Consider the following 24,824-nt stretch of genomic DNA (forward strand, 5'->3'; position numbering starts at 1 on the left):
TATCACTGTTTCTGAAGTTGGAAATTTGTTCTTAATCCAGCTCTTGTTAAGCTTAAGAAATAAAATGTAGTTTTTCTCCATCTGTCTCCATCGTCCTCCCTCCACCCCTCTTCAGTTAGAAATTAGATCTAGTGCTTAAAAATGTAAAAACTCCAAGTCATGTTGTAATCCAAAAGCTCAATGACTAATTATTGAAATGTTTCCTGTCACTTAGTCAAAATTCTTTCTCCTGCTTATTCTTTGTTTGATATTCAAAATATGTTTCATCTCTAGCTGTTCAAAAGCTTTATCTGAGCACCATAAAAACTGCTTTGATATCAGCTGCTCCTTCTATTTTGGTTGCTTTTCTTTTATGTTCTGATGCTCAAAATTGAAAATATTCATCTAACACTTGACTGTTTTTGATTTTTGAAAGTTTTGTGGGCAGTTTTTCTTCATATGAAAACTATTTCTGCTTCAAACAATAACATTTTAATTTCAGTAAATATTAAGGAATTATATTATATTTAAAGCTGTTTATGGGAATGTTGGATATCAAAAAAAAAGAAATAGGTGTGTTATGAATTTCTAATTTAAAATGTATCTTGTGTACACTTTCATTTTTGCTCAGTGTTACTGATTTAGTGCCAGACACCTTCATCCATATTTAATAAATGTAGTCCATTATACAAAAATATTTTTCCAAATGTAAGAGTGGTAAGTGTTCACTAAGATTCAGTTTGACCATATCCAAATCAAGCTCCTAGAATTTAAGTTTACATTATTGTTTTAAGCATCATCATTCATGCATTTTTAATAGTTTTGTCTTTTCTTACCAAAATCCTTATTTGAGCATGGACATTCTGTTGAATCAGTCTACTGATTTAGGGATATTTTTCAGCTACTACTCAAAAGAGTAGTGAACTAAAGTAAACATACTTCTTAAACTAAAGAAGTATGTTTAGCAAAGCATAGGTATGACTTTTATCTGTCTGGCCACAGAGAGGTAAATTTTACATCTGGCTGAATTTCCTGTAAAAGAAGGAATTAGGATCTTCAGTGGGCAAAATGAGGGGTTTTTTTAAGACTTTCAGATGGAGATTCTGTTCACTAAATGAAACAATTTATTTTTTTCTCATTGTATATCACCAAAGCTATTTAGTTGAAAGGTAATAAAACAAATGTTGGCAACCAAAATATCTGCCTTTTCCATCAAGTATGGGGAAGTGGTGGAGTTGGTCTTGTTTCTTTCTTGAAATATGGTAATAGGTAGTGGGGTGGCTGTGTATCCTAGACTGGCTTCAGCGTTAAATGGATTGAATCTTCAGTTCAGTTCCAGAGAGTGATCTTACCAGTGAGTGTTTTAAGAAAGGAAAATCTAGACCAGGGAGTGTTTTAAAAAAGGAAAATCTGTTGTGTTTTTCTCACTGTGACAGAAGCTTAACCCATGTGTAACCAGAAACACGAGAGTCATAATCTGTGAGACACAGCAGGCTGTAGGGACTCTGGCTGTTGCTCAGTAATTGCAGCCGTCATCTTGGAAAGGGACAGAATTGAGGTACCGACTCAAATTTTATACCATAATTAAGTGTGTGAGAAGCTTTCTATTTCCAGAATATCCGAAAAGCCATTTTTAGCCAGCCTAGCAGAAGCTAATTAGAGTGGGGTTCAGACACCCAAATGTGAGTGTCTTTATGTGTTCTAGTTTGAAAGCAAAACCAGTGAGAGACTCCAAGTCAGAAATACAATTTATTGGGAAAAGGGAAAAAGACAAAAACACATGCAATGATGCAAAATGAAGACCACTGACAAAGTCAGAATACAACCTGATACCCCCTTGGCCAGCGTGCTGGTAGTAGTCCAAATTGGAGTGGCTGCAGTCCTCTTGGAATGGCACATATGGTTGCTCTGTCTTCTCAGAAACCTGTGGAAAGGCTGCCTCTCTGTCTAGGAATCCCTGGATTTATCCAGGTGGGAATGACTAGCTCCTCCCCTTGGGCGGAGCATCTCACAATGGGCTGATGTTATTCTGAGTCACGAGGTGTGTCCTTAATCACCTGTTAAATAGAACTGGCTCCTGGAGAGTGTTATCTCTGAGTCACGTGGCGAGACATTGATGGGCCTATGAACATGAGATAAGGAAAACTGCCCCAAGGCAACTTCTACTGGGATGGTAATAGGAAACATCTTGGTGCTACAATCTTGGACATTATGTAAATAATATGTGCCTAAGTATTCAGGAAACTCTAGGCAGTCAGAGGATTCTTCAGATGAACAGATGAAGGTAAAATCTTTGATTCCTTTACCTGTAAGACATTCACTTTATATGTGTCCAACCTTCCCATATTGACTACTGAATTCAGCTGAAGCTGAATCCCACCTCTGATTTACTACTTCTAGCAAGTTTTTGCTCTAAGTAGTAGTGTAAGTAAGTAAGGTAGTGTAATGCTTGTAAACTTTTGTTTTGAGATACTTAAAAATTAATTCTTCTTTTTCAAAATACTTTTCATTTAGCATTAGAAATTCTTGCCAGCCTTTGGTTGGCTATGTTATACTTGAAATTCCTGTTCTGTTTCTTTGAAGTGTTCTGTTTCCATCATGCCTATCACACACATTCTTTCTTTAAAAACAGTTTTTAAAAAATTACTATGGAAGTGTGTGGAATCAGTGTCAGGTGCTGGCAGTATTGTATCACTTATCTTTGACACTCTCAGTTACTTTAATTTGTGTGTTGCTATCCACATTCTGCTGTCTTCAGGGAAGAATGTTGTCTTTGGAGTGTATGGCAGTAATGCATATGTAAACCCATTTGTTTACAACAATAGAAGCCACATTGAATCTGAGATTTTTAACCTATTTTATTTTCCTTTATAGAATTTAATAAAACACCTCCCTGAACAAGAGCAATTGAATGCATTGTCCAAGTTCAAGAACGAGTATAACAATTTGTCTGAGCCAGAGCAGTTTGGTGTTGTGGTGAGTTCTGTTTTATTATAACAGTGGTTTTTTTGGTGTGGTTTTTTTTTTTTTTTGGTGGTTTTTTTTTTTTTTGTTCTTTCTGGAAATACAGTTTTAATATAATATTATAGAAAAAAGAGACAGTTGCTTCTTCCACAAAGTGAAGGGGTTCCAGACAGGGAGAAGAGTACAGGTGCTGCTGTTCAATTGGACTTTTGTTGGACTTAATCCTAGATGTGAAAGGCTTGATTATTGAAAAATTGCTTCTGGAATGATTTTGGATTCTCTTTGTTTAAAAGAATTATTTTGTTTTGCAAAAGAAACCAAACCAAAACCATAAAAACTTTGGTATTTTCTGTGGCAAAGTTTCACTGGGAAATACAGAGCTATTTTTGAATTTTCATACCTAAAATAGTTTGGCCTTATTTTTGTTTGCATTGATAAATCTTAATGTTTTTTACTGAGGTTTTCTGCACTTATGTTTTTCTTTCTATTCTCCACATAAATGAGAAGAAAATAATGTCATAATGATCATGTTGACCTACTCTGCCTCCTGCCTCCTGTGTTTTATGCCATGTTCTGTAAAGAGTACCCCAATCACTTTTTCCCTTCCCTCTGGAAAGATATGTTTGTAATATCTTCCAGGTTGAATTCACAAAGGAAGAGTGGAAGTGAAAAAAAGAAAATGCTAGTTCAGAGCTGGCAGTTGATGCTTTTTATGGAAATACAGTTTGCATCTAATTTCTGTATAGCTCATAATTCAGTTGGTAATTACTTCATCCAGAAAAACTCAGAGTAATGCTATGCAGTTTCCTGGTGCATATATCTGTACAAGTCTTTGATTTTTCTTGCCAATTCTTGGCATTTCAACCTAAGGTGGTTATTACTAAGATTATCTTATCTGAGGGAATTTCCCATGAGGGAATAATACTTACTCAGTTAGATGGAACTGTCAGTTGATAAGAAGAGCTAGACCAGTAACAATGTAGGTAGAGTCTTGCTGCACCCAACTTTTCTGATAAATTTGTCTTTAAAAGTTGAGGCAATGTGATAACTCAGAAAAATAAAATAAATTTACAAGATCATAAAAGTTCTTATATCTCAAAAATTTCTGGAACTTCTTTTCTGAAGGAACAAACAGATTCCCACTGAAAAGTGCAAGTCCTTGCTTTTCCCCGCAAAACACTAAAAAAGTCTACAAACAAGACCAAACTCCATCATCAGTTTCTGTCATGTCACAGATTCTATGCATGTAGTAGAGAGGATTTCGGAGAACAAGCAACAATGTTTATTATGTGAAGCATTTTTCATTTCTGTTCCAATGGGAGAAAATTTGAATAAGTCACTTTTTTTACTCTGAATATAGAATCTTATCCATTTACTTTTCATCAAAGTTCTTCAAGCTCCATCTGGCTCCCCATATCTTTTCTTTTATTGTTGTCCACGGAGTGGGCTGAGAAATTCTTCTCATTTCTTAGGAAGCCACTGTTAATGCTAATGTGAATTTTCACATTATTGCTGGTTTTGTTGGTTTTGTTTATTTTTCCTTAAAATTTTTGGTTTATCCCTTAATTTTTGCTGTTTGTTTTAAATGAGGAGAATCAAACTTGAATACAAAATGCAGGACTTGAATTCTTTTAGATGAGGTGTGTTTTATAGTTACGTTTTTTTAGAGAATTAGGAGATTCCATGTTAACTTGCTCTGAAGTTGTGATTAAAGGAACAATTAAACTATTTGATTCCTAAGAATCTAAATAGTGAATAAATGGCTACTTACTACTTGTGTAATAAATTTTTTTTTCATCATAGAAACCTGTTATTTGAATTGAAAGTCAAGATTTGATATTCTAAAACAAGCAGCAAGACACTTAGTGAGATATTGCCTGTCTGTGACTGTTACAGTATTGTATGCTTCAACCAAGGTTAATTAACTTTTGTTGTTGGTTTAAAGACCTTGAAGGCATGATTCTAAAGAGTTCGGGTTTCCTTCATGAGTGCTGCTTGTGGTTTTGGGGTTTTGTTTGGGTTTTTCTCTTACGGTTGTGAGGATTTGTTTTCTTTGAATTGACCCTATGAGTTGCTTTTGTGGTTCCTGCCTTCTCTTTTCTAAGTTATTTATCATTTTTATATTTTCTGTTCATTCAGCAGTAAGTATAAAATAAAGCCTTTATGGCCCTTATCTTTTCTTCCAGACTTTGGGTTTTCTTTAGATAAACTTTATTTACTGCTAGGTTCTTTCTTTCACTTACTCCAAGCTGATGTCTCAGCGCGCAGATATAATCACCTATTACTGTGGAGCTTTGTTTTTGGTTTAGGGTTGTGGGGGTTTTTTGGAGGTGGGAGGGGGACAGGGAGGAGCTTGTACAGATTCATTGACTATTTCATGACAACTACATTAATTCTGTTCATCTTACTGAAAATTTAGTTTGCTATTGTTACTTTAACTTGATCTTATATTGAATATTGTATTTCCTTGCTCATTATGAGATTTCCTTTCATTATGAGATATGCTTGTGCTTGATTAAAAATAAATACTCAATTGCGTTTTGTTTTACCATATTTCTTGTTGTGGACTTGGTTATACTTACTGCAGTAAACTTTCTTCAAAACTTCTTTAGCCTTCATATTATTTTCTTGGTGGTTTCATTGATTACCACAGAATCACAAAATATTCTCAGTTGGAAGGGTTCCACAAGGATCATTGACTCCAGCTGTTAAGGGCATAGCCCATATAGGGATCAAACCCACAACCCATGCTGAATCTTGAATAAAACTTGATAATGATGAAGATTATCTTTGTGAATTTTAAATGTATTGTATGGTTTGATATCCATAAATACAATTCCATTTAAGTAATCACAATTTTGATGTTCTTTATCAGGCATGCCTGTGCCTCTAGGTCTGACATTTCAGGGCATTTATCGAGGCACAGTGGTGCATGGCACTGTTTAGTCCCATACCAGATGGTTCCAGATCTTTGCTGCACCTCCCCTCAGTGTCCTGTAACTGTAGTTCCCCAACTTTACAGCACCACACATCTGCCTCTTCTCCCTCTCCTGCCCACACAGCAATGCTAAGCAATTGCTGCCCACACAGCAATGCTTCAGACCTACTCATGCCAACATATTTGAAGTGTTCTTTGCCCTAGGAACCATTCCAAAAAGTAGTTCTGAATTGATAATGCTGCATGCATATAGCTGAATCCAGTAGTAAATTCCAGCATGAGACAACTGGAACATTTTGCCAAGAGAATGTGGATGCCCTGTTCCTTGAAATTTTTCAAGGCTAGGTTGAATGAGGCTCAGAGCAACCTGGTCTGGTGTAAGGTGTCCCTACCTATGGCAGGTGAGTTGGAACTAGATGATTTTTAAGATTCCTTCCAACACAAAAGATTCTATGATTTTATGTAGCCTCATTAGTGCCTGTAATCTTTAGTGGTATTAAATGGTCCTGGTCCATATGGCTTGAAATATATAAATGCAATTCCATTTAAGGAATTGAAGTTGTGATGTTGTTTGTAAACACTTCTAATGTAAAAAGTTTCCAGTGCTTGACAGGATGATATTAGTAGATACTTGACCTCAGGTGGAGGTAAGTGTAGGCTAGCATTCTTACATATGAGAACTGCCTCAAGAGCCATGTGTGATAGCTCCTGCTGTCTTTCTTTTCTTGTAATCTGAGACATTTGGAAAGATTTCCCCATATTGTCTAGTGGTAAAAAAAGAGGAAACAGATTTTTCCTTGATCATTTATATTTGCTCAAAGATAAAATTGAGGGAATTACAAAATATTGTTTCAGAAATAATTAATGTTCAGACCTTGTGAAATTCACTGACAGCTAACCCAAATAGAATTTGGCAAGCAATCCTCATGTGGCTTCACAGCTTGTTCACTGATGGATGTGTTTTTAATGAGTTCCTACCAAAGGAAAAGATTTCACTAGAGTAAATTGAAGATTAGAGTAAGGCCTGATGAAGGCTAGTTTGTCTTAAATAATTCAGCAGACACTTAAATTGATCAATTCCATATTCGGCTGATAGTTTCACCTGTATGTTCTCATTGAGGATAACTCAAAAGTGTATTAATTTTTTTCCACTGTTGTCTGGAAAATATACTATCACTGCTTCTGCAGAGGCATACTCTGTCTTTCATAATACTTGATGCTTGGACACAGCTATAGTGACATTTCAGTCTGTTTAAAATTCCGAAGTACTGAAGTGCATCTGGGCTGTGAGATATTTTGATTGTGTTAATTTCTATTTGCAAACCTTATCTTCTGTGTCTTCTAGATGTCATGTGTATGTGCTGCTCTGCCTTGTCAATGTTCTCTTTCAGTACTTCCAGCCTTTCCAGGAGTGTTGCCAAAAATTAACTGTGTATTATATGCCATCTGTGAGAGTTAAAAAGTCTTTATGACAAATTGCAGTCAAGTTACATATGCTGTTGCGAAGGAGAACATCCTTAACTCATGTAATATTGACGTATTTCAAACCTTGAACCTAAGTAAGGGCAGAGAGCAAGGCTCCAGAAATACCTTCTGAAAATGGCCATCATGAATGATCAGCACTGATCTATTTGAAGTTGTCATTGGATTTGCTTATATTACTTCCTTTCCATCAGTGAAAGATTGTGATTCCATATTATAGATGAGTGCTCCTGTAAATGCTTCAGTATAAGCAGATCTTACTCTCATCTCTGTTTAGTTCTGGTAAAACCATTTTGTGTAGTTAATCTAAAGAACAGTTTAAAAAATTGTCTTGCTGCCTGATACTAATTCAGATGGCTAAGTGGGTGCTTATTATTTGTTCTAGCCCACACACAGACTATCTCAGTTTTCTTCTTGGCAGATTTTGCTACAGCTTTAGAGCAGGAATGTTATTTCTCTGAAGGGTCCCCATCTTTTGTTTGCAGCCATTCACTTTGCACATTCTGTCAAGAGCCTGTCCTGGATCTGATTTGATGTTTTTCTTCACTACTAATGTAAGCAACCCTCTAATATTCATGTCATGCTTTACACATCATAAGGAAAACACTTCTGTGTTGAGTAAGGACCATGATCCTGCCATTTTGACTTAGCAAATTCAAGGATTTTTTGGAATTCAGACACCTAAATTGACTTAGGTATCCAAATGACTAGGTAGTGTAGGGCAGTTGTGCTAAAGAACTTTGAGACTGATCAATACTTATTAAATCCCTAGAGCCTGAAAGTAATATGCAGTTATTTCACCTTTCCAGCTTCAGACATTAGAGATCAGTGGAGCTCCAAGTGCTGAGCTCCAAGAATTGAGGAACTTTCTCCAAGTCATACAACCTGTCTTCTCTAGCATTCACTTATGTGACATATCAGACTGTTTTTGCCACAGATTAACTGTGGTTCCAAATACATCAAATAACCGTATGGAAAAAGATTCCCCAGTCATTACTGAATTTGCTATTGATAGGGCTAGAGAAGTTCTACAGTGGAGTGTTTTTTCCTTAGCAGTACCGTCATGATCATTGACACATATCTTCCTTCTTAGGAAATTAACTGGGACACACCTTGTTGGGTCAATAGAGAAGATGATACCAGATAGGGATGGTTGGAGGCCTGAACTTTTTTGTAATAGGTCTTGTCTTTCACAACAAAGACATTAAAATCAGCTGCTAGCTATGTAACATCAAATTCCACTTTTGTGTGGGAATTATGATGGTTCAAGCTGATGGGAAGTGCTAAACTTGCTGTCATGATTTTGAGACATTCTCATCCAGAACTTGATCTTGTGTCTTCATTACCTCTGTTTTGGGATATTCTTTATAGTAGACTTTTCATTAGGAGGTGGATTCCTAGTAGTAGCCAGACAGAAAGTGAGGCATTTATTTTAAAGTCAGATTTTTCGATCTGGAATACAGTTACATCTGATTTACTTTTACGTCTGATTTACTCCATCTGGATTGATACTAAAATATTTGATTTTAAATTACTCAATGACATCTGCCCTTGACTTCTGATGTTAATTTATTTATTTTTGCTACCTGTATGGATTAGAGGTTTTCCAGAGGATTTTTACCTATATTAAACTCTTGACTTGGTTTCCCACAAGGAAACTTTTTCTAGTCTAGTAGCATCTGCTCCATATGTGTCTTTTAATGAAAATAGCCTTTCAGACATCTGTTAGGCTGGCTAAAAATAGAAGAATTTGGGAAATTTGGACCCTCCCCTTTGTGGAAGATTCCTTTTTAGGAAAATGTCATTGTCTGGTTTCAACTTGGAGAATCAAAAGCTGTCTGCATTTCATACTGATCAAGATGTCAGTATATCTAATTGTGTTTTTTGGATAAGACAAATGAAAAAGACCACTTTCTTTTCACACAACTTACCTTCCTGTGAATTTCAGCATGAAGACTGTAAGCTCAGCTTATTTTGACAGCTGTGTTGTAGCTCCCATTGGCACTTCTGAGATATGCTCACTGACCTTGCTGGGCCATCTTTGTTGCACATAATGCAATCCAAAAGAGTACCAGGGATTTTCTGCGCTGCAAATCCGTGCACTGTCATGCACAAGACAAGTCGCCTATGTGTGACTAGGAGGTAATTGATAGGTGTTGTCCCTGTGTTGCTTACAATACACTGCCTTCTATTCTGCTCTGAATATCCTTTAGGAAAATGTTGGATTTGCAAGAAACTTAGTTAATAGTTCAAGCTGTTTATAATTCAGGCTGGAGAAGCATAGTAACAGGACATGCTCTCCATCACTGCTAATAGGTTGAAATGTCATTAGTTCAATTGTTTGCATGTATACACACATATATATATGTGTGTGTATGTATATATGTGTATATATGTACTCAATTCCTCTTAAGTAATTTTAATTTTGTGTTGGCAGTTCTTGACTTTATTATCATTTCCTTGGGGAAAAAGAATATGTCAAAGGTGAAGAAAGAGGTACTATTTCCACATATACATAAAAACATTTCAACAAAAATACTGATTTTTATTGCGAATTGACTTTCCATACTTGAAGTAGTGTTTGATCTTTCCAGAATCAAAAGATTCTGTAAATCTTTATTCACTGGAAATCATCTGCTGTTTTTCACTAAGATTTAGGCATGTTAGCTGTCCTTTTCAAATTGAGCAGGATGTTCTTTTATCGTCTTTAAATATGATAAAATATCTGTTAAGGTATCAGTCCTTTCCTATTTGATTTTTTCCTGCTTTTCAAGTGCCTGGGTTTAAAGATAAGATCAGAAATTCTCAATTTTTACCTCTGCATTCTTAGGAGTTCACTGATGCTGCAGAGGTGAAAGCCATACATTATCCACAGGGAATGGTGTTCCAGTTTGCTCTCTTTAGTCAGCTTGGCTGTAACTGTTATTTTACTTTTTGGATGAGGAAATTTTCAGGTGGTCTGACAGCCTCAGCACTGTTGCTCCTTTTAAAGAAGGTATGAAACTGAAGCACTTGGAGTGTTTTTTTCTATGAGCTTGTGACAGGAATGAAACCCCTTCATTGATCAAAATGCAGTGTCAGTGAAACTTCTGAGATGCTTTCCTTTACCTGACATCAACAGAAAAAGATAGTGAGAGTACACATATATCAGATTGCACATTCTTGTAGTTGCCTTGTGATTTATGCTGTATTTGAGAGAAAAAACTGTCTTTGCTGTTGGATGTGAGATCTCTGAGAGCTGCTACTGGGTAGCTCAACTCATAAGTCAGTTCCCATTTGGACTTGCTTGTAGTGAGACTCTTCTTGTGGGCTATTACACAAAAGGAGTAGACTTCATTACCTGTACACTGAGCTCTCTGACAGGTATAGGTTTCTAATTCAACTTCCTTCTTTTAGTTATTTGGCTTGTTCGTTTCAGAATTCCATTATCAAGACTGATGTAAACTTATGTCCTTATATGATAAACTTATGATAAAAAAATACAGGGTGTTAAGATGGTCAGCATTGCAGCACTTAAATTCTTAGCACCTCTTGTGGTAGGGTGTTTGGGTTTTACATTTTGAATATAACTGTGAACTACATGTCACAAAAAAAGCCATATGTTACTTAGGAAACTCTTCTCAATTATTGACTTAGCAAACAGGTAAAGAAATAATACCAACAACATGTGTTGTGCATGGATTTCAGAGCATTTTCAACAACAACAATAATACTAGTAATAGCAGTAATATCAATCCCAGTGGCACTTCTTTTGTGTTTCTGGCATGTGTTCCTATTTCTAATTTTTAAGATTACATATTTCTACATTCAACTTTAAGAATTACATATTTACATACTGGACATCTGAATTTTTTGTAGTTAAGTGGTTCTGATGAAAACGTTGCACCTTTTATGCAGATGTGCATGCTCATGTTTGTGCAACACATCTTTGTGGTCAAAAGTGTGTGATTATTTCAGTTTCAATGATCTGCCTGTCTGAAAAGCCAAGAGTCAACAAATGATACATCTTCTGGTGATTCAGTAGTATCTGGAGTTCAATACCATTTAAAATCAATGAAAATTACACTGAATGTTTTTAGTTTCTATGGTTTAATATTAATGATCCTCTCTCTTGCACCCTGAGTAGGGTATTAAATGCTAAAAATATAGATAATTTCAATGGAATATTGTGAGGATTTTTTACTAGTTTAGTCTCAGTTTTTTTCTGGCTAACTTTAGGAAAAACTTAAAACTAAAAACATGTTCTCAAGATTCTGAGAAGTAGTAGTACATATACACATTTAGTAAGATAATTGAGTAAAAGGAGTTAATAGTGATTCTTCCTGATAGAACTTGGAGAATGAATTTATGACATTGCCTCTGTCCACTACCTTAACATTCTTTTATATAGTTATTCTTAAATTAGGTATAAAGTTGTTAGCGTATGGTGTTAATTTCATGTGGAATTTAGGTATTTCTGTTTCTATTTTGCTGTTTAAATTCAAGTGCCATTATACTTATTTATCCTTTCTTAAGTAAGAATTTTACCACACTTGTTGGATGCTATTTCATGTAGTACAAGAATAGAGTATCTGCCTACAGTTGGTACTGAGCTAATAATGTTCAAAGTGTACAATTTAAGTACACTTTAAGTGTTTTAAGTGTGCATTTTAAGTGTTTTACTTGATGAACAGGCTGGAGGCAGTCAGTCAACTGAAGTATAACAGTTGATTTTCAACCTAGTTTAATTTGAAAGACATCCTGATTATGTGCTCTGCTCTATGATGAAAAGCAAAGTACGGTCAGTAGAAATGATTTCTTATTTTACATAAAGATTTTTTTACCTGAACTAAAATGCAAAATGGTGTGTTTACTTCAATGAGACATCATCATGTGGCTGCACAGCTATGCAGACAATTCTGAAATGGCCTAGTGACATAAAATGTTAACTCTACCTGATTTTATTTTCTTCTACTGTCACAGTAAAACCAGTAAAATAAATTGTAAATTCCATCCTCTTCTGCTTCTATATCAAACCCTTTGGCTGAAACAGCCTTCAGTTTCACTTTATACTGAAAATGGATGGAGTGTCACCATTATCCTTTACACTGGGTCTCTGGGGATAATCAGTGCCATATGACTTATGAATGCTGCACTGTCAGAGGAATTTTCACATTGGTAGACTAGATCTGTATTGAGAAATATTCTGTAAAACCCTTAAGGTATCACTGTGGTTTGGAGGGGAATATGTCCAATTTAAAGGCAAAAGTTTAAGGCCATTATATGAAGCTTGCTGCTTTGTAGAAGTGCCAATATTATTGCACTTGTTTCTTGCATTAAGAAGTACTGATAGCTGGAAACAATGTGTTCCTTATTAAGAAAAATAAAAAGTGAAAACTTAGTTTAAGATTCTGGGAATTGTAAAGAAATTATTGTCTTGAACCTTGCCTTGAGAATGAAGAAGACAAATATCAGGAAGGAGATCTTATGGAATTCATGAAATTGATGAAAAAACAGGGATAGAGAAAAATAAGATAAGCAGCTAATTTAATAATTTTTAGTGTTCCTTGTGCGGATGTAGTAAACAATGTGCAAAGTATGTCTGGAGTGAGAATTCAGGGACCTAGTATATAAGAAAGTCAAACTTTCTGTTGAAAATTCACAATCAGTAAGCCATGGAAAAAGGCAAATTTTTTGTATATGATCTACAGAAGCTGTTTTCCTGGAAGCATTCAGCTGCACCTAATGAACTGTATTAGGTTAGTATACAGGAGTGTAGGGGGTATGAATATTGGTATGTATTAGTGTATGCTATATTAAGTGTTTCAAAGATTTTTTTCAAAACTGTTATTTTCCTGCAAGTTTATCATAGGCTCTTATTGACGTCAGCTTTCAAATATTTGCACCAGAAAATGAGATTCGTCTTGTTTTGGTACATCCGGAGTTATACAAAATTTGTGAACTACTTTCATTCCTTTGCAACTACTGGGTCATAAACTTGGATTAGTTTTATAGGATTTGGTATATGAGTTGACAGATGTGATATATGATGACACTTTATCTTTTATTGCTTACACATACTAGTTATTTGGAAAGGATGGGAGCAGTTCCTATTAACCATAAGATGGGATTTCAGTTGCTTACCCAAGTGTCTCTCATTCATTCATTCATTTGCTATCAGTTATAGCAGATATATTGCTTCTTCAAGCCTGTCACACCAATAAATCATTTCAGAGCGTATGCATTTGTACAGTGCCAAAGTGTACCATGAATTTTAAAGGAAATCTTCTATTTTTCTTTTCAATCAGATGAGCAACGTGAAGAGACTACGGCCACGGCTCAGTGCTATTCTTTTTAAGCTTCAGTTTGAGGAGCAGGTGAACAACATCAAACCCGACATCATGGCTGTCAGTGCTGCCTGTGAAGAGATAAAGAAGAGTAAAAGCTTTAGCAAGCTACTGGAACTAGTATTGTTAATGGGAAACTACATGAATGCAGGTTCTCGGAATGCACAGACCTTTGGATATAATCTCAGCTCGCTATGTAAAGTGAGTTTTAAAATGACCATGTTGAGTATTACATTCACTTTTTTTTTTGTTTTAGAATGTTGCATAAATACTCTGGTTTTGATGTTTTTCCAGCAGTTAATTATTTGCTTACTATTTATTTTCCTTATTATTGGCATTAGTTGATAGTTTCAACAGTACAGCTAATCCATGAATAGTCATCTTAGAACTGATTTGCATTTAATCACTTTTAAGTGAGTCTATTTTAAGGGAATAGTAGAAAACCCAAACTAAATAAGGTTATGTAAGGACCTGATGACAGTTTTGTAATTTTAATATGTCTGAGCACATCTAAGATATCTATCACATCTTAGTTTGTTTTAATACAGTTATGTTTTCCTTAGGACATGAATTTACTCCTTATGTGATTCTCTTATGCCGCGCTCCCGCCCCGGTTCCCTTTATCTCAGCCCCGGCTAGCTCTTGTGGGGCGAGGGCGGGCGATGGAGGCACCCTCCGCCGCTCCCAGCTGGGGTTTGGAGAGTGCCTTTGTGGGTTCCGGGCAGCGCTAGCAAGCCTCGCGGTGGTAAATGAAGAGCGGATCCTGCTGGGGGCTAAGTCCGAGTTTATTGTAGCCCAACGGGGCTAAATATCCTAGAACGGTGCCAGCCAACAAGAACAAGCACAAGGTGCTTGCACTGGCTTATAAACTGTAAGGGAGGGGTATCCAACAACCAATGGGGATAGGGATAGGGGGTGGCTCCGGGATGGGGGGATATGGTGGGGTCCAATGGGGGAAGGATATGGGGGGAGCCCCAGGTCCTCGCCCAATCACCCGGTGCCCTGAGTAGAAGCTTCTGGATGGATGGGAAGGGGCACCGAGTGATAGACAAGGCACCCGGGGGGGGGTAAAATGCCTCTTTCAGGGTGATGGATAGATACTGGGAAGGCGGGAAGGGCGGACAAGGCGGGAAAATTGGGGATAAACCAAGTTGCACACGGGGGTACAAAGGAATAAACCAATACATAATACAGGGATAATAAAACATATACATAACGCAACTCCACATCTCCTCCTTTTTTTGTTTAAAAAGAAAGAAAGGTGAAGAGGATAAAGTAAGTCTTTAAACGGGGGCTTCACAGTCACTGGGCTCATTTTGAAACTAGATGTTTCTTTTTTCTGGAAATTCTTCTTCTTGAAACCCTTCTTTGTTTAAGGGTTTCAGTTCATCACTATGTTAAAGCTTGTAATAAACACAATGAGTCCCAGCAGCAGCAAAAGTCCTGTTTCTTTAGAAAGTAACTGAAATTAATAGTCGAGGTAGGGGAGGTCTAACTCAAAGGGGAACAGAGAATCCCAGGAGCCAGGGAGGGAAGAGGGGGGACCAGGTGAGGGGGACCTTTTCCGCCGTCGGAGGGCGGCGTACCCAACTTGAGGACTGTCTGGTTTTCTCTTCTGGGTCTTAGGGACATATGGTCTGACGAATTTGGAAGGGACCCATCTCAGGCCTGAGGGCGTGGATACGCAAGCGTACCCCCGTCCCCAGGTGACCAAGTCATAGGGTCCTTCCTGCCGCCAGGTCTCAGGGTTTTTAATGAGAACTGGCGGCTTCTCCCTGACCTTGCTCTGCTCGTAGGAATTAAAGTGCCTCGCGATGGGGGGGTTGAGGCACTCGAAGGAACAGTTTAAGAAATTGATGGTAAAAAGGGCCCGCGCTAACTGAACTTGGGGGGACTCATTTTTAGCTGACGACTGTTGTTGTTTAAGCATCCTTTTGATGCTTTGATGAGTCCTCTCTACCACGGCTTGACCTGTCGGGGAATAGGCGATGCCAGTTTTATGTTCTATTCCCCATTGCTGCAGGAAGCCTGCGAATTCCTTGGATGTGTACCCGGGGGCATTGTCTGTTTTTATCTGTTTTGGGACGCCTAGCATGGAGAAGGCTTGTATCAGGTGTTTCTCTACTTCCTTGGCCTTCTCCCCTGTGTGGGCAGAGGCGAAAACTGCTCCAGAGAAGGTGTTCACGGAGACATGGACGTACTTCATTTTCCCGAAGGAGGGGATATGAGTAACGTCCATCTGCCACACTTCACAGGACCTCAGACCCCTAGGATTAGCCCCTGCGCTCACCGATGGTAGTGGGAGCGACTTACAGGATGGGCATGTGGCCACAATGGCCTTGGCCTGGTCCCGGGTTAGATGGAACTGCCGGACCAGACCAGGCGCATTCTGGTGGTAAAGCTGGTGGCTGATCTTTGCTTGCTGGAACTTGTCTGGGAGCGGCGCCAGCTGTGCGGGGGCGGCAGCGAGGGAATCGGCACGGCGATTGCCCTCGGCCAAGAACCCCGGCAGGTCGGTGTGTGACCTGATATGCATCACATAAAACGGTTGCTCTCGGTGGGAGACTAGCCTTATCAGCTTAGAGAGCAACCTGTTAAGGGCATCGTTGGAGACACCTTGCAGGATTGCATCCTGTGCTCTAGACACTACACCTGCTACATAGGCCGAATCAGTTACCAAATTAAAAGGTTCAGAGAACCGCTCAAAAGCTCTAACGACTGCGGCCAACTCAGCTATTTGAGGGGATCCTTTTACTTCAACAACATCTGCCTCCCACTGCTGAGTTTGAGGATCTTTCCAAGTCACTACTGACTTGTGGGACCCTCCGGACGCGTCTGTAAAAACTGTTAGAGCCTTTAAGGGTTTTTTGCTCTGAATTTGTTTTGTTGACAGAGTGAATTGGATTTCGGAATTGAAAATTTTGTGGGCCGGTCTCAAAACAGAAATTTTTCCGGTGTAGCTGTCTAGTGCAAACTGCAATGATTCATTCTCTTGCAGCAGGTGTTCTAACATTGCCTTTGTGAATTGGCCCGATTCTAATTTCAAAGGAATGTGGATGTGATCAAAGTCACACCCCGCCAGCTCCCGAATCCGCGTTCTCGCTTTGCGGATTAGCTCTGCCACCAGCTCTTGTGGCCGTGTCAACCTTTTGGATCGTGAATGACTCAGGAATACCCACTCTATGATGGAGAGTGGGTCCCTTTTGTCCTGATCCTTGCCCTTTCCTAGGGTGTCTGCCCATTGGAAGATGACACCGTGGAGGTGTGGCAGTCTGCCCAATATGATGAATCTGAAGGGCAGGCCCGGATCGTACCTGTGGGCCTGCCTGGCAGACATTGCCTCCTGAACCTTCTGCAAAGCAGCTTTGGCCTCTGGAGTGAGTTCCCTGGGAGAACTAGGCTCTTCCCCCCCTTTCAATAAATTGAAAAGAGGGGCTAGGTCTTCGTTGTTAATACCTAACCAGGGTCTAACCCAGTTTAAAGACCCACACAGCTGCTGTACGTCGGCTAGAGTCCGAATTGAATTTTTTATGGCCAATTTCTGCGGAACAATGGTCCGCTTGTTTATTTCTAAACCCAGGTACTTCCAAGGTGGCATTTTTTGAATCTTATCTTCTCGCAGCTCGAATCCTACAGCAACCAATGCACTGGTTGTCAGTTCAAGCGCGTGTGTAAGTAGATCGCTGTTGGGGGCACAAATAAGAATATCATCCATATAGTGCTGGATGATCACGCCCTCGGTGGCTGCACGCACAGGGGACAGCAATGAAGAGACGTACCACTGGCAAATGCTTGGGCTGACTTTCATGCCTTGGGGAAGAACTTTCCAGTGGTATCTCTCCATTGGGGCTTCTCGGTTGATGGAAGGAACCGAGAAGGCGAACCGTGGTGCGTCATCAGGGTGTAGGGGAATTTGGAAAAAACAATTTTTGATGTCAATGACAGCTAATTCCCAATTTTCTGGTAACATCGTGGGGGACGGCATCCCTGGCTGGAGAGGACCCATGTCTTCTATTACATTGTTGATGGCGCGAAGGTCATGAAGGAGGCGCCACTCGTCTTTGCCAGGTTTTTTCAGGACAAAGACAGGGGAATTCCAGGGGGATGTTGTTTCTTGGATATTCCCTTTGGCAAGTTGCTCCTTCACGAGCTCCCGAAGCGCTTTTAATTTCTGTTTATTGAGCGGCCACTGCTCTACCCACACTGGTGTATCTGTGAGCCAATTAAGTTTCCGGGTAGGACGCTCCTCAGTGACTGTTGCCCGAAAAACCTGGGGGGTCGGGATGTTAATTGTGACCCCCCACTGGGCCATCAGGTCTCTCCCCCATAAGGGTTCTGTGTAATCTAATACGAACGGGCGTAAATAGGCCGATTGTCCGTTCGGCCCTTCAAATTTTACGATGTTTTTTGATTGCTTTGCCAATTGAGAACCCCCTACACCTTGAATTTTCCCCGCCACGTTTTGCAATTCCCAGCGTGACGGCCAATCCCGTGCGGGAATGACTGTCACGTCTGCTCCTGTATCTAGGAGACCGCTTAGGTGTTTGTACTCCCCATCCTTCCGCATATAGCAGGAGAGCTTTGGTCTTTCCTTCCCTATGACCTGGGCCTGGCACACCTGGTAGCTCTTCTTCGCTGACTTCTTCCATAGATCCTCAGGGTGTGCCGGAGGCCCAGATGCTGGAATGGCTTGGGCGATGATTTGGCCCTTGGGAAGGAAGACTGGAGGATGGGGGCAGTGCAGCCACACCACTAATCGCTCGGTGTTCCTGGATGTTAGGGATGGTGCAATAGTGACTTCGAGAGGCGTGAATTTTGTGTCCCCAAGAACGATGTACTTACTGTGGAGGTTCTTCCAGGTTCCTGGGTCCTCTGTGTCGACAGCGATGGAGTGCCAGTCGCTGTCCCTTAGGTGCAGAGCTTCAGTCAGGGCCAACCTATATGGGGAGAAACCAGATACGATGTTAAGTATCGGCTTGGGCTGGTTCGGGCCTCGACCCAGCCAAGCAGTGGGAATGAAATCCACGTCTTCTCTCATATAGGCTGGTTTGTCAGCCATAATCTGGTGTGTCAAGTCCAGTGAAATGTCCTCAGGTGGGCATTGCAGGTAGTTGTCCCTCCCCTCTTCTGATGTTATAGAACCCACCATATTTATGTCCTCGCGCAGGGAGGGACTGCGCTGATGACTCAGTTTTTTTGTTTTCCCCCCGAGTTGGGGGCACTCTTTTCTTGTCGCTGTTGTTTAAACCTAAAAAACTCGTCTCTCAGCGGGCATTGGGAAGCCCAATGTCCCTTCTGCCTACATAGATTGCAGGCCTGATGGTGCTGTTGTCCCCTCGGGGGTGCTCCTGTAGGGCGGCGATCTGGAGAAGGGGTGGCTGGCGGTGTCACGGCTTCAACGAAGGCTACTCTCTTTGTGGGTGGTTTAGGAGTCTCTGGAATGTCTTTAGCAGGAACTGTCACCTTCTTCGCACAGACTTGTAGCATGCTTTGAAGGGTAGGCTCAGGGTCCAGGGGCAGACTGAGGATTGCTTGCCGGCACGCGTCGTTAGCGTTCTGCCTCGCAACTGTGGCAAGCATCCCCTCTCGCAGCCTCTCGTCCGGGACCTGAGCCTCCATCGCGTGATGCAAGCGATCCACGAACGCGACAAAAGGTTCTAGGGATTCCTGCTTTAGGGACAAGAAGTTAATAACCGTACCGCTGGGTCTTAACTTAAAAAACGCCTTTTCTGCTGCCCTAGTGCTGACTTGCAGCGCCTCTCTGGGGATTTTTTCCGCCTGCTTGGTCCCCATTTTCCAATCTCCCTCCCCGCACAAGTGGTCTAGCGATATTACAGCCCCATCCTCATCCCTAGAGCTATCTGCATTGGCCCAGAGGTCAGGTAACACCTCTCTGATCTCCCGCTTCCACTCGGACTCCCAGATGAGGAATTCTCCGTGGGTAATTAAACAGGAGAAGAGAGTTCGCATGTCTGCTGGGACATATTCTTTGGAGGAGAGGGTTGCTTTTAATAAGCCTCGGAAGTATTCGCTTTCCATCCCGAACCCCTTCTTGGCCTTGCAGAGCTCTTTGATGGTCTGCTGGGGGATGGGGGACCACTGTGCAAGGGGCCTACCCCCCTGCCGCGGGGTACAGGTGACAGGTGCGGCCGAGAAGGCAGGTAGGGACTGGGGTGGATCGGGGTTCCCACGCTCCCCCCCCCCGGAACCGAAAGCGTGGGAACTGGAAGTGGGGTCGTGGGAACCAGGGGACGAGGCGTGGTCTGGAGCAGGGGGAGTGGTATGGTGGGGACTCCCCTCCCCGGGGGTGGAGCTGAGGGGTGGGGTGTTGAATAATTCAAGGGAGGGGGAGTTGACGGGGGGTGGAGGAGGGAGGTGGGCGGAGAAATCCGGGGAGCAGAAGGGGTTGGTCTGCCGGAAGGGATTATGGGAGGGGGGAGGACAGGGATCATGGGAAGAAGGAGCACGAGTGGCGGGAAAACCCACGCGGTCACCTCCATCTTGTGTCCTGGGGAAGGGGGAAGAAGGGAAGCCATTTCGTGGGGTTTGGGGATGGAGGATGGGGGATGAGGGATATTCGGGGGTCTGGGATAATTGAAAACGAACGGAGTCTCTACGGGACGGGGCTGTACAGCGCGGGGAAGAAGGGGAACGGGTAGAAGCAGAGACAGTGCCTGCACCGCTCTGCGGGGTGTCTAGGGTATTCTCAGAGGGGCCAGAATCTGCCTGCGGGCAATGCCGGGATGCCTGTCTGATAATACCCGACTTCGGGAGAGAGGGAGAGTTTTGCCGCAGTTTTCCCGCAGCGCCCGCCGCAGCCGCAGCCTCGGGAGCAGCGACAGCGGCTGCCCCGCGCTCTGCCGCAGCGGCAGCTTCGGGAGCAGCGACAGCAGCCGCCCCGCGCTCTGCCGCAGCGGCGGCTGCCGCATCGTACTGCAGCGACTGGGCTGAGGGACAGGGAAGCGGAGTAGTGTTATATGAACTACCCGCCGAACTGGGGATCGGTTTGTTTGCGGCTGGCTGTAGCAGACTTTCGTAGCGATATTTAATTATATCGCGAATTTGGAGAGCTAAATGGGTGAATATGGAGAGAGAGAGATCTGACTGTCGCAGGATCTTCTCCGCTACCTGTTCCCAAAAAGGGGCTTGGTATAATTTAGCTGGCGAAATGTCAGGGAAAGTTTGCGACAACCACTGAACGAACCGTTTTACTTCAGATTTTTTAACCTTAATTCCCCCCACTAAAAGGATACCCACAACTTGGGAATAAATGCTCTTCTGCGGCACGGACAGCCTTGCACCCATGGCTGTTAGATGTTAAATCGTGCTGCAGCGCCTACGATTGGGAAAACACGAACGAAAAACAAAAGACCACACTTCCGGCTTTGTCGCGGTCCTTTAGCTTCCCGCCCGGAAAGGGAAGCACCAAAAACAGGAATTTTTTCCCCGAACCCCGGGGAAAAAGAAACCCACCAAAAAGGGATCCTTCCCCTAAAACCTAGGGGAAAGGAACCAACCAAAAAAAGGACCGGGAAAGCCCCAGGGGCCCCTATACTCACAAACCACAGGGGTCCGAGAGGGAAGGGTGGAAAAGAAAAACCAATCGCAGGGCTTCTCCGCGAGAGAATCGACTCCGGAGGTGCTTTCCAGAGCTGCCGATCCTGTCCCCAAGAGTGCCACCCACTAAAACGTGGGTCTGCTCTCGCCGGGGTAGCTGACGGCCAGGAGGACGATTCTTCAGGTCTGCGCGACCCTAAAATCCTCAAACGAGGGTCCAACGCCGCGAAAACGGGGCCGCTCGTTGGGCGCCAGCTGCCGCGCTCCCGCCCCGGTTCCCTTTATCTCAGCCCCGGCTAGCTCTTGTGGGGCGAGGGCGGGCGATGGAGGCACCCTCCGCCGCTCCCAGCTGGGGTTTGGAGAGTGCCTTTGTGGGTTCCGGGCAGCGCTAGCAAGCCTCGCGGTGGTAAATGAAGAGCGGATCCTGCTGGGGGCTAAGTCCGAGTTTATTGTAGCCCAACGGGGCTAAATATCCTAGAACGGTGCCAGCCAACAAGAACAAGCACAAGGTGCTTGCACTGGCTTATAAACTGTAAGGGAGGGGTATCCAACAACCAATGGGGATAGGGATAGGGGGTGGCTCCGGGATGGGGGGATATGGTGGGGTCCAATGGGGGAAGGATATGGGGGGAGCCCCAGGTCCTCGCCCAATCACCCGGTGCCCTGAGTAGAAGCTTCTGGATGGATGGGAAGGGGCACCGAGTGATAGACAAGGCACCCGGGGGGGGGTAAAATGCCTCTTTCAGGGTGATGGATAGATACTGGGAAGGCGGGAAGGGCGGACAAGGCGGGAAAATTGGGGATAAACCAAGTTGCACACGGGGGTACAAAGGAATAAACCAATACATAATACAGGGATAATAAAACATATACATAACGCAACTCCACACTCTTATGTTGCTCAGTTTCATCAGTTTCTTGCTTCTTTTGATTTTTCTTAAATTTTCACTATTTCAACTTTTGTATAAGGTATATACAAGAACGTATCTATACTTTTCTGGGTGTTCATTTATAATCCATTCTAATGCTAATTACCTTTCCCATATTTAGTGTTGTTATTTTTTTCCTGTGCTCTGTGGAGATTACTGAACAATCTTCAGAGTGCATATAGTTTTTACAGAGAATGAATTATTTGGAACTTTGTATTTTTTGTCTTTCTGTTTCTTTATCCTTTTGCACAAGAGAAAGCACAGTATGTTAACTTCTACATTCATGTAACTAATCACCCTTATTCTGCCAGATTTCAGAAGAATTCTTTCACTGAGTGTTGAATGTGATACCTGTTACACCTATGACATATTCATAAAGATTAAGTTATTTCCCTAGTCTAAAGTAAGCATTAAGCATGAGTCATCCACCTAGAGTTAATACATTGTAGATTAAGCGATTGAGTTAAAAATACAACTTGTTGAAGAGCATATTCAGAAGGAAGATACTAAAGGTACTTTATACAATTCGGTGCATTCACTTAAGTATGATTTTACAAGAATCTGTCCTAGGTCTGGTTATATCTCTGTTTTTTTAATGCATAAGACAAAAAATATATTTATGAAAAGAATGTGAAGGTAATTGATATAAGCACTTTGCAGAGCAGGATCAAAAGTCAGAATTTTTCTTGGAGAAATAATTTATTAAGATATAGAATATGAAGATTTTGAAGATAACCATGGAGTACTAGATATAGGAGAGGGAATCGATATATATAGATAATGAAGGTATGTAATGAATGATTGTATTAGTTCTTCTGCATCAGAGAGCAGCCATGAGTAATCTCAGAAGAGAGATACAATATTTATATGCTAATACTCCAGCATTCATTAATTACTGATGTATTAAAATTATATGCATGTTTATAACACAGGTGCATATTTATAGCTAACTATTGGTACGTATCACAGTGTATTACATGTATCACAGTGTCACATTGTAGAAAATTTTCATGGTGTTATTGAGACATCTTTCATCAAGGTTTTCCCAATAGAACAGAAGCAACATATTTTATAACATTGCATACAGTAAAGTTCCTAGAATATATTTTTGGGTTTTGATATATATGTGTTCTATTTCCTGTTTATTTGGAAAACTGTGTTATTAATACACTTTTCTGAAGGACAGCATGCATGATCTGGGAGAGTATATCTCAGCATTGTAGCATTTGATCTTTGGAAATAAACAGACTTTTTAGAGTTAATTATGAAAAATCAATACTGTGTTAAGGACTTGGTGCAGTGATATTCAGATGGACAAGTCGTTGTGTAATTGTGGCAGCCCTTTTTTACTCCTGTTTGCTTTGTGCCTACATGCCTGTATACTTTTCCTGCTAAATTTTTTTATGCAGAAATAGTTCTTAAGTAGTGAATAAACACTTTCATATGTGATGTCATTTTCTACCTATAAAAATGCCTTTGATTTAAAAGATCTCTTTTGAAAGACTACAACAGAAGTGTTTGTCAGTTGTCAATTGTTAGTGTTTTTATACAAGTAGATGCATGTTTTAAAGTGGCCATGCTTGAAAATAATTTTGTATGTATAAAGAATCCAGATAGAAAGCTTTACACTTAAGAATTCTTTAAGTCAGCGTTCTTAAACAATAAGACCTATGAACTCTTATTTACTGTAGTGAGAATTGATAACAGAAACTTGTGCATGTTGAGGTTGTGTAGCTTCCACTACATAACTATATTTAGGCTAGAGTTGATTTCATACATTAAAAGGAAATCATGTAATCAGTGGATATGTGCATTATGTATAGTTAGATTTTGCTGATTTAACTTCAATTTTTCTTTTTTGCACTTTCATGTGCTTATTCACAGTTTTGTAAATATCCCTATATTGTTGAAATAATTGCATTTTTAAAAGAAATATGTGTACTGTTTTTGAATACTGAACACAAAACTTGCATGAAATTAAAAAAATACTTAGTGCAACCTTTCTAGGGATTTTTAGCAAGGGGGGGAAATGAAATAGCCCATTTCTGTCTTTTAAAAAAATGTACTACTCTAATAGTTTGCACTTTCCTTTCTCAGATTAATAATTACTAATATATATCAATTATTTGAATGGCCAGAACTAAAATTTTTCTCAGTGTTTTTACATTTCTTTTTTTCCCCTTGCCCAGCTGAAGGACACAAAGTCGGCGGACCAGAAAACAACGTTGCTTCATTTTCTTGTAGAAGTTTGTGAAGAAAGGTATCAGGATGTTCTGAATTTTGTTGAGGATTTTCAGCATTTGGATAAAGCTAGTAAAGGTTTGTGTAACTAACTAAAAGTTTTGATTGTGACACATTACAGTGTCTTGTGTATAAGATGATGCTTATTTTTTACTAACAATATTTAAAAATAGATATTAATAGTCAGTATCACAGATCAGTAATTTAAGCTGCTGCAAATGGTCTTGAAGATACTTATTGTTTGGTCCTCTAATATTTACTACAGGACTTCCCATTACAGTTCCTCTAACATATTTTCTAGAACCATTTTCCATACCGGATTTCTTTTAAAAGTTATTTTCTGTTACCAGATCTTAATTCCAATCTTCCATCTTTTATACAGTAAGTGTATCACTCACTGTCTTCTAA

The 24,824-nt window shown here is 40.7% G+C and overlaps 1 protein-coding gene across 8 annotated transcripts in view; it reads left to right on the forward strand.

The window, feature by feature from the left end:
• Positions 1-24,824, forward strand: part of DIAPH3 (diaphanous related formin 3) — a 208,424-nt gene that overhangs the window by 89,622 nt on the left and 93,978 nt on the right. For all 8 annotated transcript variants that reach the window (XM_085576840.1, XM_031504802.3, XM_077781371.2 and 5 more), the window contains 3 exons: positions 2,854-2,955; positions 13,651-13,890; positions 24,365-24,494. In XM_085576840.1, coding sequence (XP_085432966.1) covers positions 2,854-2,955; positions 13,651-13,890; positions 24,365-24,494 — 472 coding nt within the window. The remainder of the gene's footprint in view (positions 1-2,853; positions 2,956-13,650; positions 13,891-24,364; positions 24,495-24,824) is intronic.

Source organism: Lonchura striata, chromosome 1 (genome assembly GCF_050655825.1).
Source record: "Lonchura striata isolate lonStrDom1 chromosome 1, ASM5065582v1, whole genome shotgun sequence".
Classification (NCBI taxonomy): Eukaryota; Metazoa; Chordata; class Aves; order Passeriformes; family Estrildidae; genus Lonchura; species Lonchura striata.